Genomic DNA, 15762 nt, shown 5'->3' with positions numbered 1-15762 from the left:
TTTACCACATTAACTGTGCCTTAGAATGATACCTGTATCATAGATGTGAACAGGGCAGCTCTTGAGTAGTCTCAAAACTCACCATCCAATTCTTCCTTCTTTTACCATCCACTCTTTGAAAAGTTAATTAGAACATCACTTGCTGCTATTAAAGGTGAAGGTCATGCCTTTATTTCTATAGTCTAATGATAAAGTAGTAACCTAGCTTTAATTATAAGCCATATAGTAAAATTACAAAAAATATCAATACCCTGAAGTATTTATCACTAAATAACAGCAGCCCACATAAAATAAGACATTATCTAATTGCATCTGTCAGAACTCTCACACCAAATGACTTTCAGTCATTCTGCTCCTTGGATCCACTGTTCCACTTCCTCTTTGCTCTTATTCAGTGGCCTGTTTTAAGTTCTGACATTTAATCTCTTTAGGACTATTTAAAAACAAAACTACTAAACAACAAAAAACCCCAACAACCAAAAAGCCCCCCTATCTGGTATCTCTGCTTGGAGCTTATACCTAGTTTAATAACAATAAACACAAAAACTTCTCTTTCTCTGGGCCAACTTTTCTGAAGAATGCATTGTGGTTAAATAAACAGATAATTTTTGTTCACTAAAAGTGAAATATTAACATGTTAAAAGGGACATTGATACCTGTGGCTTCTCAACACTTTTCATTTCTTACGTAGTTTTTGATTGTCATATGCTTTCAATTTGTACTTATTTAAAAGTTTGCCTCTGTTTGCAACAGAATGAATTTTGGCTTCACTGATTGCCTCAATGTTATCAGTGCTGCCCAGATTTTTCTTTCCAAAACCCACACACTGTTGGTGATCTTTTATTTCTCTTGGGCTCAGAAAAATAAACAAAATTCAACTGAAAGGATCAGACTAACATCAGTCCATGTTTTTTTGAAGTTGAATGGCATATTTGTTGAAAATTATTCATTTGCTGGCAAAGCTCAACACTGCTAGAGAGACAGGAACAACTTTACTGAATCCTCAGGTCGCTTAGAAGTCTTTACAATATTGTCAAAATTAAGCTTGGAGAAAAGATAAACATGTCTTTTCAAAAATCTCAGTGTTTGCAGAAAAGTATTCTGATGACTAGAAAAGGTAGACTGTGTGTCTCCTGTTGCTGATACATTTCCTATCTGATAAAAGTGAACCTTTTTCTTACTGAAGAGAACCTTTTTCTCACTGAAAAGGGCTGGCTATGCAAGATGGCCTCATCTTATCTTTTTACAGCCATCTCATACAGGTTCTCCAGAGCAGTATCAGTCTCATTGTTGCCATAAAGTTGATTGAACAATTCCTTAGGGATTAAACTCTTCTTTTTCTCTAGAAAACTGTGGTGGGAGAGAACATAATACAGAATACAATTCTCTTTTCCCTTGCCTGAGAAGAATGAATAAGAAAAATTCCCCAAATGTGACTTTCAGACATTTTGTGATGTATGAGTGCCCTTCAGAGACTGGCACTACACCAGACATATATGTGCATTCTCTGGTTTATTGACAGAAACCTAATATGTTTTCTCCCTTCTACCATTTTTTAAAATAATATATTCACATTTCTTCTCTGGAGATCACTGCTGAAATTTGGACATCTTTTCTGCCTTCCAGTTACTCCTCCAGCTGCCATAAAATGTACTTTTATTTGATCTGAAGACTGTATCATTGTAATTTCAGAAGACATATAATCTGCATTACCAGTTTTGTAGTAGCCCACTGATAGATTTCTGAGCAAGCATGAAAATATTATAATTGTTTTTATGATTGGGCTAGGGGATTTGATAATGTAATTTATGTCATCATTGCATGAAGGAGTGAGGGTTTTTTTCTCCTTCTTTAGGATATACAAGTAGTAACATTTTTTAAGTCTCTGCTCTGCTCTGAAAACCTTTTCTTACAAGGACCATGCACCAACCAAGCCAAAATTGCTGTCTTGTGTATACAGATCCTCACCCCACGTACACTAAGGTGAAGTTACATGACTCAAAGAAAATTGAAAAGAAGAAAAATATCTCTGCTCTGCAGGTCTAAGGTGGAGAAAAATATAAGACCTTTATGTCTTATATCTGGTTTGCCATACACACAGGCTGTTATCTGGAAAGCTAACAGCTTGTAGAGACTTCTCACTTCACAGCCAGCATTGCCTTTGGTAAAATTAACTCAGAAACAAATTTTGGAAGTGCATTGTGCCCAGAGCCCATATAGGATCAGGAATTCAAAGCACCTCTAACTGACCAACATATACATTTGTCACTGGTGTGGTGCAATGAAGATGACCTGATAAAGATCACACTACGACAAAAATGCAAAATTTTTCTTTTGCATTGACTGCTGGACAGATAGGAACTGTTTCCTGCGGCCAAATCCCTTCTGCCAGTGATGCAGATAATGGCAATTCCACAGGCAAATCAAACCTACATTTTGTCTTCATTTTCATCTGAAATATGGGTTGGTCTGTTGTACACAAGGCACACATTTACTACTCATTTTCCTTTTTTGATGTTTAGGAGTTGAAGCATAAAGTGTTCCTCAAGTGTAAAGTGAGGCAACAGCTGCCATTGTGACCACGACTACAGCAGCACCACAACCACCTAAAGCAAGGTTTCATTCATCTCTGAGCCAGCACAAAGTATCCTTAAAATGGAGCTCTATTGTAGTTATAGAAATTAATTGCTTTGTCTGCATGGGGACTAACGGGGACAAAAGCTGTCCTTAGTAAACAGCAACAGAACAGTAAAGTCCTTCTTACTGATTTGCATTCAAGGGCTTTTCCCCACACCATATCTTGGCAATAATTTGCAGCATGCTTTTTAATATTTTTCTCACTGAATTATTACTAACAAAATAAACATAACAAAGTGCTGCTATACACAGCAAGAGGAAAGCCAAGGCACTCAATTTATTTGTAAAATGGTAAAAGACAATTGATAGTGTGGATAAGTATTTTTATATGCATGTATTAATTCATAAATTACAGTATTTCTCATCTCATCTTTCAACAACAGCTGATGTCTCCATTTTCCTCGGGAAACCCCTGCAGTTCCATTATGAGAAATATAAATAATATGTTTTAATGAGATATGGATTGATAATGTTGGGAAAGCTGACATTTTTATCCATCATTCTAAATGTTGTTTAATGATGGATTACAAGCCTGCAATTCCTCTGATAGGAGATTAAATAAAACATCAGGCTGTTTCAGCAGACTAGTCCAAGGAGATGACAATAAATCTGCTCAATTATCATATCAACAATCTGCTTTTCACTAATAAGGATATTATTATTTCATTTAGACTTGCTCAGGCATCACAGATTATTTTATTTCAGTCAGTCAATGGGAGCAAGTGCAGTATTTTATTCTCAGAGTTGCAAAGAACCAAGCTTTGAGAGAGTACAGTACATGCAGCTCAGCAGGCTTCAAGCAGACAGAAGAAAGCTACCAATCCCCTTTCAAACCAAAAATACACTGTGGAAGAACATTTTGTTTTCAACCTAGTTAAGTAATCTGAAAGCCTCAACTGAAGGATACTGTGTGAGAAGCTGATCCATTGAAAACAGAGTTACTGGAACCTCTGTGACTTGTGCTTCATCTTGGTTCTGTTGTATATTTATAATTAAGATCATTCAGACTATCTTTTGGCTTGAAAAATTAGATTGCAAATAACTGCAACAAAAAGAATCCCTCTTTTTTTCTTGCTTCATGCTCATCAAGCAGAAATCATGCAAAGTTTATTAGCAGAAGCCTAACACAGAGAGGATTTTTGCCAGCCAGTCCTAATAAACTCCCCCTCCCGGCAATCTAATCAAAAATGTTACATTTCACTCAGCAGCCTTGCTTTCCTCAGAATGTTTTGTAATGGCAGATAATACTTCAATATGGAGCATGTCCAGTGCCCAGCAAGGCCACACGGACATGGGGGAACTTTTAATAGTTGAGAAAGTTTCAATTTTCTACCCCAGACTGCAAACCAGTGGAGCAGGTGGTCCATGGAAAACACATTGTGTGTATCATGTTATACCTGGATGATCCTTGCTGCTTTACCAGTTACTCTTCTGAAAAATAAGATATAAGATATATTAAGATACTGGTTCCCCCACTCTCTAAACACCAGAAATGTGACAGCCTTGCAGTGGTAAGTTATAATCTGTTCCTTGCAGAAGGGAATTTTTCCAAATCTGCTCCAAAACCTATTTCCCAAGTTTTCATGGAACTGACTCCTTCCTCTGCTTGTGGGTATCCCCAGATGTCAATAAAATAGGATTTTCCTCAAAAGCAAAAGCAAAAACACAAAATCGCTTATACTCTAGTTGTGGAAACTCTATACTGAAGTTGCAGGGGTTGGACGAAGAGGAGACATAGAATTTATTTCTTAGTATTACCACTAGGAGCCAGTGAAGAAATGAAAGCTGCTAGGATGAAATGGAAAACTTGCTCCAGTAAAAAATGTTCTCCCTGGCTCTTTCCTGGCTCATGGACCATCTGATAAGCTTTGACATGATAGACCAAAACAAGGACATGGTACAATCCACGATGGTGTCATCATGAAAGGACAACCACAAACTTCTCTGCAGTGCTGGACTAATTTAACTTTAAGGCAACATGAGGGTGATTCTCATTAGTAGCATTAGTAGTTAAAAAGGCAAAGATAAATATAATCTCTTCAGTATACAACTCTTTTGCTTTGTCTTTTTACTTCCCCCCTGATTCCCACCTTACCAATATTTTTTTAACAGTCAGCTGTATGACTTTTCCTGAAGATAGTCTCCCTTGGTGCAAGCTCTGTAAATATAGAATATGAATCTCTGAACTGTAACTCTGAAATAGTCTGATTGCATTTAAAATAATTTTCATGCTCTGTTATGTCAATTTTTATTCCTCAGTTTCTGTGATTTCCATGGTTAGGCCACAGTTAGGGAGGCTGAACTCTGCTTATTTGATGTAAAAATAATTGTTCTAATAATAACACAAAAAAAGATCAATGAGAGCGTTGTATATTTTTTGATGTTGACCAAGACTGGTCGGTTTTGAAAAGGAAGTGTGTGTAGAGAGAGGAAGCCTGGCTATCTGTCCTTACCAAGGCAGCCCCCTTTCGCCTTCCTGTCAGCACCCAGGGTGCTGATGTACAGAGGTGCTCTGTACATCACCCCTGTGCTGATGTCAGCACAGGGGTGATGTACAGAGCCAGTGAGGGAAGATGATTGCCCTCCAATGCTTTGCATGCTCCTGAGTTCCTAATTTTACTGACTGGAAAAGCATCAGATATAGCTTCAGATTCTTCTGCAGGAAAAAATACTCACTTGGATGCTCAGAGCTAGAGCTTTCTGAGCCATCTGTGCAAGTTTGCAAAGGGCTCCTTGGTGCAGTGCAGGCTGAGGGAGATAAGCCCTCTTCTCATTCTGCCCAGAGGTACCTCCCATCACCTCAGTGAAAGCAGGGGAAAGGATGAAAGCAGCAAATGTCCCTCTTTTCTTTCTCTGCACACCAGCAGCTGGTCCAGTGCCCTCGGCTCTGTCACAAGCAGACTTTCCTTCTCCAGTGAACAAACAGGATGCAGCCAGTCCCATGCAAACACAACGGCATCAGAGCAAACAGCTCCCAGCTGGGAACACCAGCAGCAGCTCCTGTTGCCCATTCTCTGCCTGTGAACTCCAGAAATGCCATGAAACTGAGGAGCAGACCGAGAAAGCAGATTACTGCAGAGGGCAGAGGGTAAGATGGTATTTTCCTGCTGAGCCACTTCTTGCCTTTCATAACGCTGATGAGATAATAGGTTTAACGCTGGTGAACTAATAGGCTGAGTGTGATGTAAGCTATCTAAAGGCCATGGAAGCTTTGAAACACAGATCAATGTTGATTCACCTCCAACTCCTTTCCACAGCAGGAGCACTCAGTTGGGCAGACACAAGCCCTGTGAAGCTGCCATGAGCCAGGAGAGGTAACTCACTGCCAGACATCCAGGGGTAGATAGGAGACCTGGCAAGCACCCATTCCATCAACATCAAATGGTCCTTCTGCCACCACTTGGTGCTGGTGGCAGGGAAGCCCTGACTCGAGGCACAGCATTACTGGGAGGTTTCTCCCATTGCAGGGGGCTGATGCAGCCCCCTGGGCACCCTGAACCCAGCTCTCCCTGCTTATCTGCCTTGTTCACAAGCCAGCCATCTGCTTGGAGGTGTGGAACATGCACAAGTTTGGTTACCAAACCTTGGTGAGATAGTTTTGTGCCTTTGCAGAAAGACCCTTTTGCCCCACCTTCCATCCTAAATGGAAAAATTCTGACCTGTTTCAGCCCAAGGAAGTGTCTGCTAACACTGAAAAGGACAACTGCATTCACCTCCAGGGCATCCAACCAAAAAAAAATTTTTTCTGGTTTTTCAATAATTGGGAGAATTTTTGAAAGCCACAAGAAAGGGAGTTCCCTTTCTTGGACATGTTTGTCCAGCCTCGCCATCTATACTTGCATGCAGTATCTACTTCCAGGTCCAGGTCGAGCTTCTGCCTCAACAAATTATTAACTCCTCTGTCCCACCAGTAACAGCATCAGGAAAAACTCTAGTGCAAAATTTTATAATGGCATGGTGCAGTCCTTCCTTTTTGTCTTTCATGCAAGTGTTATCACTGCAGAAACAGTGTAACTTTCAATTGTTGTAATGAAGCAGCGTTTCAGCTTCTTGTTTAAGCCTCCTACTTTCTCAAATGTCAGTGTTACACTGAAGACTTCTCAGTCACTGGGAGTCTCTTTCCCCTGAGCTGATGTTACACAACAAACTTGACTCCCTGTATGTTTAACATTTCCTTATTTAATTCTAGGTATATCACTTCTCTTTTAAGTAAGTTCAAGCTTTTTTCATGTAGGACTGTTTAAGACTGGCTGGGTTCTCAGAAGAAATTGCTTCTCTTGATAACTGGATCAAAGAATTAATAAAACTATGCCTCCAATTGTGCGTGGTTTCCCCAAGTACAGGTTACTGTTGATTATTAACTTTTTCACATTTGCATAACTCCTTTGGGCTGTATAGATGCCATAATATCATGCTACTGAATCAAGAAAATAAATCAAATTACAAATTGCAGGCCAAGAAATGTTTCGTTTGGTTTAACTTTGCTGTTTCTACCCCTTCAAGTTTTAGTTGCTGTATTCAGCAGATATTTTACCTTTTACATCACTGATTAAATTAAGAGGCAAATTAATTTAAAGACTCTGACTGCCCTTGATTGTCAGCAATTTAGATGCTTATTAAGTGGTTTAAAGTACATTTAATTAAAGATGTATTGCTTCACATCCAGTAGTCAGTGAAACATGTAGTGTTTATGTCTTTTATAAAGTATTACCACTTCTGTAGTTCAAGAATGCTTTCAAAGGATGGATGCATAATTTCCTCATTTTAAAAGAATGACTAACCACTAATTGCACTGAATTGAGTCTTCCTCTTACCTACTGTTTATAATCATAATTAAAAGAATTGGCCCATACAAATGTTATGTCTTTGCTTGCTCTTATGTCCCCCTCTCACTATCTATTCCAAAGGTTAGGAAAGACTGCTGATCAGAGGAGGAATCAGCCAATGCTAGAAAGGGATATGGGGTTTAGGCATCGAGATACATCACACACTACTCTGCTTTTTTTATCCCTGATTCAAAAACCTATTTCAGAACAACAGGAGTCAGCCTCTTTTATGTCTTCCAAAATAGTTCAGAAAGTGCAGCCACATAACCAAAAGCAGCCATAATACAGAAGGCCACATAATCTGGTATTTCTTGATGATGAAACATGAGTTAATTGTGCTTTTCCCTTCTCAAACATTTTTAGAAGTCAGACTGCCTTGACCTTCCCCGCAAATCCTTTAGCTGGAACTACCAGGGAGGGGGAGGAGGTGCAAGCCCTGACAACAAACCCCATGACATTTCTTCAGAGGCTTAGTAAGGAACAAGACTGTCATGGAGCGAGTCATAATGTGTGATCTGTGCCAGCCCCATTTTAAGCCCAGAAGGAAAAGCCTGGCAGTTGGAAAATCCTGACAGTTTTGCCTATTTTTCCCTTTCTTATAGAACTATTTATTTTGGAATAGAAAGAAGAGATTATAGGCTCAACATGAGTTCAAAATTATATCAGTGCTTTCTCCCTCCTTGTTTTTGCAGCTGTTATTATAAAATAATGGGATATGTTGAAAGCAATCAAGGAATGTACATCCTTGCCAAAACAGGCTGTTCTCTTTCACCTTTAATAAACGGAATTTTCTGTTTAAAGAAGTGAGAGCAGAACAGGAGATCTCTGCAGCTGATTTCTGTGCATATGAATTAACATCCTGAGGCTTATTTGCTTGTTTAGTAAAGTCACCTGGGGCTCCTGCTGAATGAAAGGAAAATCACACCTACCTTAGGCCTCCCTGTTCCTGTGACAAGAGGAAGAGCTGGTTAACTTATTCAGGAGAGGTTTAGACTGGACATCAGGATGGATATCTTTACTGAAAGAGTGGTCAAACACTTTTACTGGCTGTAAATTTTGTAACAATGTGTGATAATGGGTAAGGCTGGAAGTGAACACCAGCAGTCATTTAGCTCCTGGCTCAAGCACAGTCAGTCCACTGGAGCACATTAGTAAGGAGTGAGTTTTGAATATCCCCAGTGAGGGAAACTCCACCCCATCTCTGGGCAGCCTGATCCAGAGTCCCTAAACCAAGTCTGTTTTGCCCATGAGGATAATTGGGAAGTGTCCTTATCTCAAACCGTGAGCTTTCCTGGTTTTTTTTTTTAATTTTGATTTCTTCCTCCCACCTCTTTGGGAAAGGGGATTGAGAGAGTGGCTGGGTGGCAGACTGGCTACCAGGTGGAACCTAGACACCACAGTAGTGCAGCAAAGTACAAGTTGTTTGTAAGTTTTGGGCTCGAGACCAAAGAAAAACAACAACAACAACAAGAATTTAGGCTGTCAAACTCCATTCACTTCATGGGGTACCTCTCCTTCTTCTCCATGCCTGTGCACTGAAGTTCACATCAGAAAGTTAGGAGGCTTTCCCTATTAAATCAGCATTGCACATCTATAAAACAACAGTTTCTACAAGATTGACTACACAGTTCTTAGAGTAGGAGGCCTAGTTGATCTTCTGCAAAGAAAGTCAGCGGGGCCTTGACCTGTTCAGGCTTTGCCCAGCAGTTTATAAGAGCTCCCTAAAACACAGCAAGTCTTAATCTGAACCTCATATCCAAGCTAATAAACACCAAGTAAGATGTATATAATCCCAAGTGAACAACTTCCATGCATCTGCCTATATAATTTTCTTGTCAAATAGAAGGCATATTTTTCTTAAATCTGTTCAACAGTAGTTCAGTTTCTACTTAAGAAATCCTTTAATGAGAAGCTAGTCATTCCTTCCTCAGCTCCTTTACTGTCTTGCCTGAAGGGGCATGTACATTCAACACAAACTTCAGAAGCTGACATAAAACATCCTACAAAAGACAAGGTCATAAAGGATGATGGGAATGGTTACAAAATAAACAATGAAGGCACAATAAAAATAGTCTTAAAATACAAAAAAGCAGCCTTTATTATGAGATCATAATACATGCCAAAATAAAAGTGTCTTTTAAATCACTGTGTATGCTTATGAATTGTATTTACAGGTTTTTCCCGCCATTCTAAAACTAGAATTTGTTTGGTTTTGCAGATATTTTCAAAAATAAATATTATAAAACATGATTCAAGAAAAGAGGCATACAATAGGAAAAGGGAAACCTGGCTTGAAACAAAGCCATTCCTGCAGAAACCAAGAACAAAGAACGGGTTGAAAACTTAAATATGCCCTACCTTAAACTGAGAGGGTAAAATTTTGTAAAAACAAGAATAAATCACCTAAAAACTGAAGATGTGAGTATTTTTTTTCCTTTTTATAATATAACATCAAAGTTACACAGAATGCCCCAGTGATCACTAGGAAACCTGCCACATTCTAGTTTTTCCAAACCAATCAAGTCCATGCTTCGTGGGATGAAATGCCCCCCTTCCACTGCAGGCCGGAAGTAAATGCGGTCAAACCTCATCTTGCACTTGTAGGCTGCGTTCAGGTTGGTGTTGGACTGCGTGTCCCAAGTGTAGCGGCAGTGCTGGGGCTTGCCCAAAAACTCCCAAGCATCCTTAATGTTGTCAGGCAGATTACCAAGTTTGGTAACCTGAAGGGAGAAGGAGGGAGAAAATTCCACAAGACAGTGAATTCACAAATTCTACCTTAGAAAAATAGAACTGAGTTGTTGCAGCATTGGATTTTTTTCTGCAAAACGTAAGTTGTTAAAAATCAAAGATCTTGGAGATGTTTCTAAACTATGGTATTTCTCCAGATACTTTAACGCACAACCATTTCCTGTAGCGCTTTCTAAACCCAAAATATGTTCCAAAATAAATGATCAGCTCTGAAATGTTGAGGTATAGGGGCCAACACCATGTTTCCTAAACCAACATCATCCCAGTTCACCCCAATGGAATTTCATGACAGGGAGAGGTGAAACTCTGACCTTCTAGTAATAATGCACAAATTTCCCTTTTAGTATCAGCAGCCAAAAACTACTTCTAATTTTGAATGTCTTCACTGCTGGAAATGAAGATCTATTTCTCCAGAGCACCCTCTTCCTTCACTGATTCTGAGAACTGGAGAGTTGAACAAGTAAAGACCAGGTTCTCAAAATGAGAAAATGTTTTTCTAGTCAAAACTTCCATCAAATCTGCCTGCATCTGCTCAGATACAAGTATTGTTCTTAAAGCACTAAGTTATTTGGAAGGGGTCTCCATATATATCACCTCAGCCAAAACAATGCTTACTTCTACTTAGTTACAATTCTACATGTTAAGAATAAGTGTTGACTATCTCTGTTCTGCCTAAGCAGGTGATTTCTCATAAAGACATCAGAAAAGCCTGAGGAGGTTTTGTCAAAATACCTTCTCTAAATAACAAAGTTGCTTATTTCTATTTACCTCGCTGTCTCTGAGGTTTGTATCCCCTCCAAATATAACAGTGGTAGACTCAGACTCCTTCTGCATTTCATTTAACACTATTTGCAGCTGCTTTATCCGTTCCTTGGAGTGATCTTTAGTGCTCTCCAGATGAGAAGTCATAAGGCAAAGTTCAATACCAGATATGCTCACCTGTGTGTGAAACAAAGAGGCAGTGTTGCTATCCACATCACGATAAGAAGCTCAAAGACAAAATCTAATCACAAAGCAAGTAACTGAATGTTAGAGCTCTGGTTAATATTAGTTTTACATTGAAGAAAAGGGGCTTACACAAGGACAACAGGCTTTTAGTTTTGTTTTCAGAGGTTATGAGACTTGAAAGCAAAGTATGGTAAGTAACTTGCATACAAGATTTAAGTTTGTCAGTATCAAATGCCACCGGGTTCGTATGCTTGAAGAAGTTTTTCTGCTCTTTGAGACTGTCATACAGAAAAAGCCAGTTCAGTTTTTTCTGGGATTTTCTGTTTGGAAGGCAGAAGTACAGCTGCTTAGTACATCCTGACTCACTCACGTGCACAACTAAAAGGTTCCTCTTCATGGCAGTCGTTGGAAAAGGTATTATGTCATGTTTCAGTAGCTTCACTCTTGATTTCTTTAACATTATAGCAGTGAAATACTCATCTATGTTACCTACAGAGGACCAAGCAAAGAAATGTTTGAGGACATGTTCTGCTGTACCACAGCAGAACTGCCATAAAGCAGTTAAGGTTCTGAAAGAGACCTTTTTACCACAACCTGAGAGAATATGTTGATTTTTAAGTCATTAGTGAAAAGTTGCATGATAATGGTCTGAATTTTCCAGATTTTTTAAATGCAAATACCTAAAAAAATTACTTATCTATAATACTTTTTGATTACCCTTGGTACCAATTTTTCAAAATGCAGAAAGAAATACAAAGGAAAAGGCCAGAAAAGCAAACTTTTCACATGCATAATTTGCATCAAGCTACACGCTGATACCAAAACACAGAAACATCAAATGCTTCCTTCTTCACTTTACTATTTATATTCTTTAAAATGGCTGGATGTTTTGGCAAGAGAAACAGAATAAACCCAACCTTTGTTTTCTGGTTTTTGTCTTTAGCACCTGAGGGTATTTTCTTACCTGGAATAATAGTGTAATTGCCTGCTTTCATCTGGAGAAGAGGGAGATGTGGTGGGATGACCTCCTGTAAAAATACAACATCCGGACTGTATCTGAAATCAGCAAGGCAAGAAAAATTTCAATTAATAACTGAGTAGTACTGCAACACTCTGAGGCCAAATGGAACAAAATCAGGGATTTCAGGGGCACCTTGCCCTCATTTTCCTAGGTTTTGTAAGAATCTACTCTTTAAAAAAGAAAAAGCCATCTGCACTGTGTTTAGCAGCACGTAGACACCACCCTTACTAAAAGGGAGGAAACAATTGTTGTTATGAACATGAAACCAACATGGTAATAAAATGCATTACCTCCTTCTACCATGAATTTGCAGGTTTCATATACTACACAACATGAGGAATTAATCTTAAGCAGCTGAAAAGTAGCTTTGGGACATGTTTTCCAGAAGATTCTCACGTACTGGCTGCTATTATGAATTATGTTTGTGATGTATGGTAGCAACTTGAACAATATTGCTCATTATTAGACTTTTAAAAGTAGCCATCTGAAAACATTTAACCTCTGGGATGCTGCACAGGTTCACACCTTTTACAGTAAGTATAACAACTCTCAGCTATTTAGGGTTTATAGGGTGATTGATCTGTTGCATCTAACATTAAGATAATTGGGACATGAAGATTTTTAAATTCTTAAATCAAGAAGCCTTTTTGTCACAGTTGAGGCGGTCACGACATAAAGCAGAGACTACAAGCAGTCTCAGTTGGCAACAGTTGGTAACACTTTATTAGTGAAAATGGTTGATTTTTTATATAATTTTTAGTTGTTTATTTTTTTTAATTTAATAATTTGCTATAATAATTTAATATGTTATTGGTGAAAAGTTATTTTGATTTTACTTAATTTTTTAAAAATGTTTTTTTTAGTTGTAGAATGTGGGTTTTTTTTTTTTTTTTTGATCTCTTTGGTTACAGCTTTGGAGAAAGCTCCTTATCAACTTCTTCTTCTTACTTTTCGCTCTTTTAGCTAACAGGCCCTCTGCTAGCCCCTTCCACACCTTTTTATTTTTCTGCTGAATCCAGGCACCTGACAACACAAGGAGGAGGCTGTACTTACAATGCCAGGTATGTACAGATTCCTCTGGCTCGGTCTTTCACATTTCCCAGATCCAGCCCATCAATGTTCCAGGTGATCAGTGAGAAGTTGCTGTCATCTTCTTTCTGCTGCGAGTCTTCACCATTGACACCAGCAGTACTTGTAGTTACATCTGCAGTGAGGTCAATGCTAAAGAGAGAGAGAGTATTTGTTTGTTAACATGCTAATACTGACCTATCTGTGACTGCCTCACTTGTCTGCTAAAGCATGTGTGGCTCTCAACATCATTTAAAAGCACAGTAACTAAAACATGCAGGCACCTGGTACACAGGTGAAGTAAGTGGTTTTTTCTCCACCTATGGATGGAAGATAACATTTACCATTCTGATGTGAGCTAAACAGATGGAAACCAACAAAATCCAAAGCACTTGAGTAGTTAAACTCTTTCCCCACAATCCCACTCTTTCCCCATGTACTTCAGCAACAGGCTGCTTCCAAGTGGCTCCCCATGGGGTCACAAGTCCTGCCAGCAAACCTGTTCCAACATGGGCTCCTCTGTCCATGTGCCCACAGGTCCTGCCAGGAGCCTGCTCCAGCGTGGGCTTCCCATGGGAACAGCCTTCTTCAGGCACCCACCTGCTGCAGTGGGGACTCCTCCCTGGGCTGCAGGTGGATCTCTGTTCCTCTGTGGTTCTCCAATGGGCGTGCAGGAGCACAGCTGCCTCACCATGCTCTGCACTGCTTGGGGAATCTCTGTTCCTGCCCCTGGAGCACCTCCTGTCCCTCCTTCTTCGCTGACTCTTGGTGTCTGCAGGGCTGTTTTCAGCTCTCTCTTCTGCTGCAGATGCTGTGGTGCAGCAACTTTTTAACTTTAAGTACATTATCCCAGAGGCACTACCACCATCACTGATAGGCACAGCATTGTTCCACAGCGGGTTTGCCTTGAAGCCAGCTGACCTGGGCTCTGTCAGACACAGAGGAAGCTTCTGGCAGCTTCTCACAAGAGCCATGCCTGTAGCCCCTCACTACCAAAACTTTGCCAAGCAAACCTGGTCAGAATAATGTTGACAACACACTGATGTTTTTGTTGTTGTTAACTAATGCCTACCTCAAAAGAAGGGCTTTTCAGTTTCCCATGCTCTGCCAGGTGCATAAGAAGCTGGGAAGAAACATGACCAGGCAAGCTGACCTGAACTGGCAAAAGGGATACTCCATACCATAGATCATCACGTTCAGTGAATGAACTCAGAGGGAATTGGCCAGGAGGAGCCAAGTGCTGCTTAGAGATGGGCTGAGCACCAATCAGTGAGTGGTGAGCAACTGTACTGCCCATCACTTATCTTTCTTGGCTTCCATTTCTCTCTGTCTGTAATCTCAAATTTCATTACAATTAATTTTATATTATTATAATTAATTTTATTTCTGCCATAAAACTGTTTTTACCTCAACCCATGGGGTTTTTTTTTAATACTCTTTCCCACCCCACTGAGAGGGTGGTGGTAAGTCAAGGTGTCTGAGTGAGTGGGTGCATACTACTTAGTTGGTATCTGGGGTTAAATCTGGAAAAGTTCAATTCCACATGCAGATCAATACACTCAATACCTCCTCCAGGTGTGCTATGAGATGGTGTATGTAAAACACAGATCTTATATGTTAACTTTCACAGGTACATCTAACAAGGTATGCATGTACAAGCCTATTTTATTTATAGAGATAAAAATATGCATACATCCACTATAATACAAATATGCATAATTTACACATATACAAACGCATGTATGGTAAAATCAGCATATGTATCACTGCACAACACAAGGAAAAGAGAAGAAAATATGCCTGTGCCTTCTCCAAAAGGTTCACAATCCACCGGTGCGGAGGATCCACAGAGGGAAAAGGCAGTCCAAAAGACTGAGAGTCTCTCCGTGGGAGAGAAACGTGGGGAAAGGGCGAGAACGGGAGCAGAAAAGGAACGGGAACCACCTGCCCCGCTGCACCTCAGCCGAGGCGCGGTGCCCGGCGGGAGGGGAGCGCTGCTCCCCAGGTTACGCCTCGGCCCCGCGATGGCTCTTCTCGGGTATGGGGGCCCCAGCGCCTTCCTGCCAGGGGGAACCTGCCTGCCCCCGGGGAGGCTCCGCTCCCCGACCCGCTCCTCCTGCCGCCTCCCCCGTCCCTGTCACCTACCAGGTGCCGGTGTCCGCGCAGGCCGGGGCCGACCCGCCGGCCGCTGCCTCCGTGTCCCCCGGCGGGTCGAAGTAGGCGTTCAGCGCCCTCTGAAACACAGGGGCGGCTGGCAGCGAGGGGCCGCCGCCGGGCAGCCCCGCGGCCCAGCCGGCCCCGGCCGTACCTCCATGTGCCAGTCGCTGCTGGCCAAGAAGCGGCGCGCCACGGCCTCGTCGCTGCTGGTGATGGCGGCGAACTCGGAGCACAGCACCTTCCTCCGCTTGGCGACGTGGAGCGCCTCATCCTCATCCTCCTGCTCCCGCTTGTGCTCCGCTGGCGGCGGGCTCGGCGCCGCCTCGGCCCGCTCCTCCATGGCTGCGGCGGAAGGCG

General features: G+C 40.9%; 1 protein-coding gene across 2 annotated transcripts; it reads right to left on the bottom strand.

Moving 5' to 3' along the window:
- Positions 1-9537: 9537 nt before the first annotated feature.
- On the bottom strand, positions 9538-15760 carry TDP2 (tyrosyl-DNA phosphodiesterase 2). Of its 2 annotated transcripts, XM_063164982.1 has the most exons (7): positions 15557-15760; positions 15394-15482; positions 13234-13401; positions 12124-12215; positions 11530-11648; positions 10980-11150; positions 9538-10183 (listed from the first exon to the last, which is right to left on the bottom strand). In XM_063164982.1, exons 1-7 carry the CDS (start codon positions 15743-15745, stop codon positions 9902-9904), a joined length of 1110 nt encoding a protein of 369 aa, XP_063021052.1. In that variant the 5' UTR covers positions 15746-15760; the 3' UTR covers positions 9538-9901. The 2 variants fall into 2 exon arrangements, with proteins under 2 accessions (XP_063021052.1, XP_063021042.1); XM_063164972.1 differs by lacking the exons at positions 15394-15482; positions 15557-15760 and adding an exon at positions 13849-15280.
- Positions 15761-15762: the final 2 nt, after the last annotated feature.

This window comes from Melospiza melodia, chromosome 1, assembly GCF_035770615.1.
Source record: "Melospiza melodia melodia isolate bMelMel2 chromosome 1, bMelMel2.pri, whole genome shotgun sequence".
Classification (NCBI taxonomy): domain Eukaryota; kingdom Metazoa; phylum Chordata; class Aves; order Passeriformes; family Passerellidae; genus Melospiza; species Melospiza melodia.
Note: the sequence above shows the minus strand (reverse complement) of the source record. Positions and strands in the feature narration are given on the sequence as shown.

Excerpts from the sequence above, each read along its gene's own strand:
- TDP2 (XM_063164972.1), bottom strand. The coding sequence starts at position 14,222 with ATGGCTCTTGTGAGAAGCTGCCAGAAGCTTCCTCTGTGTCTGACAGAG. Across the intron at positions 12,216-13,233 it reads ATCTGTACATACCTGGCATT|ATACAGTCCGGATGTTGTAT; the intron begins GTAAGTACAGCC and ends TGCTGATTTCAG. Across the intron at positions 10,184-10,979 it reads CAAACCTCAGAGACAGCGAG|GTTACCAAACTTGGTAATCT; the intron begins GTAAATAGAAAT and ends TTCTCCCTTCAG.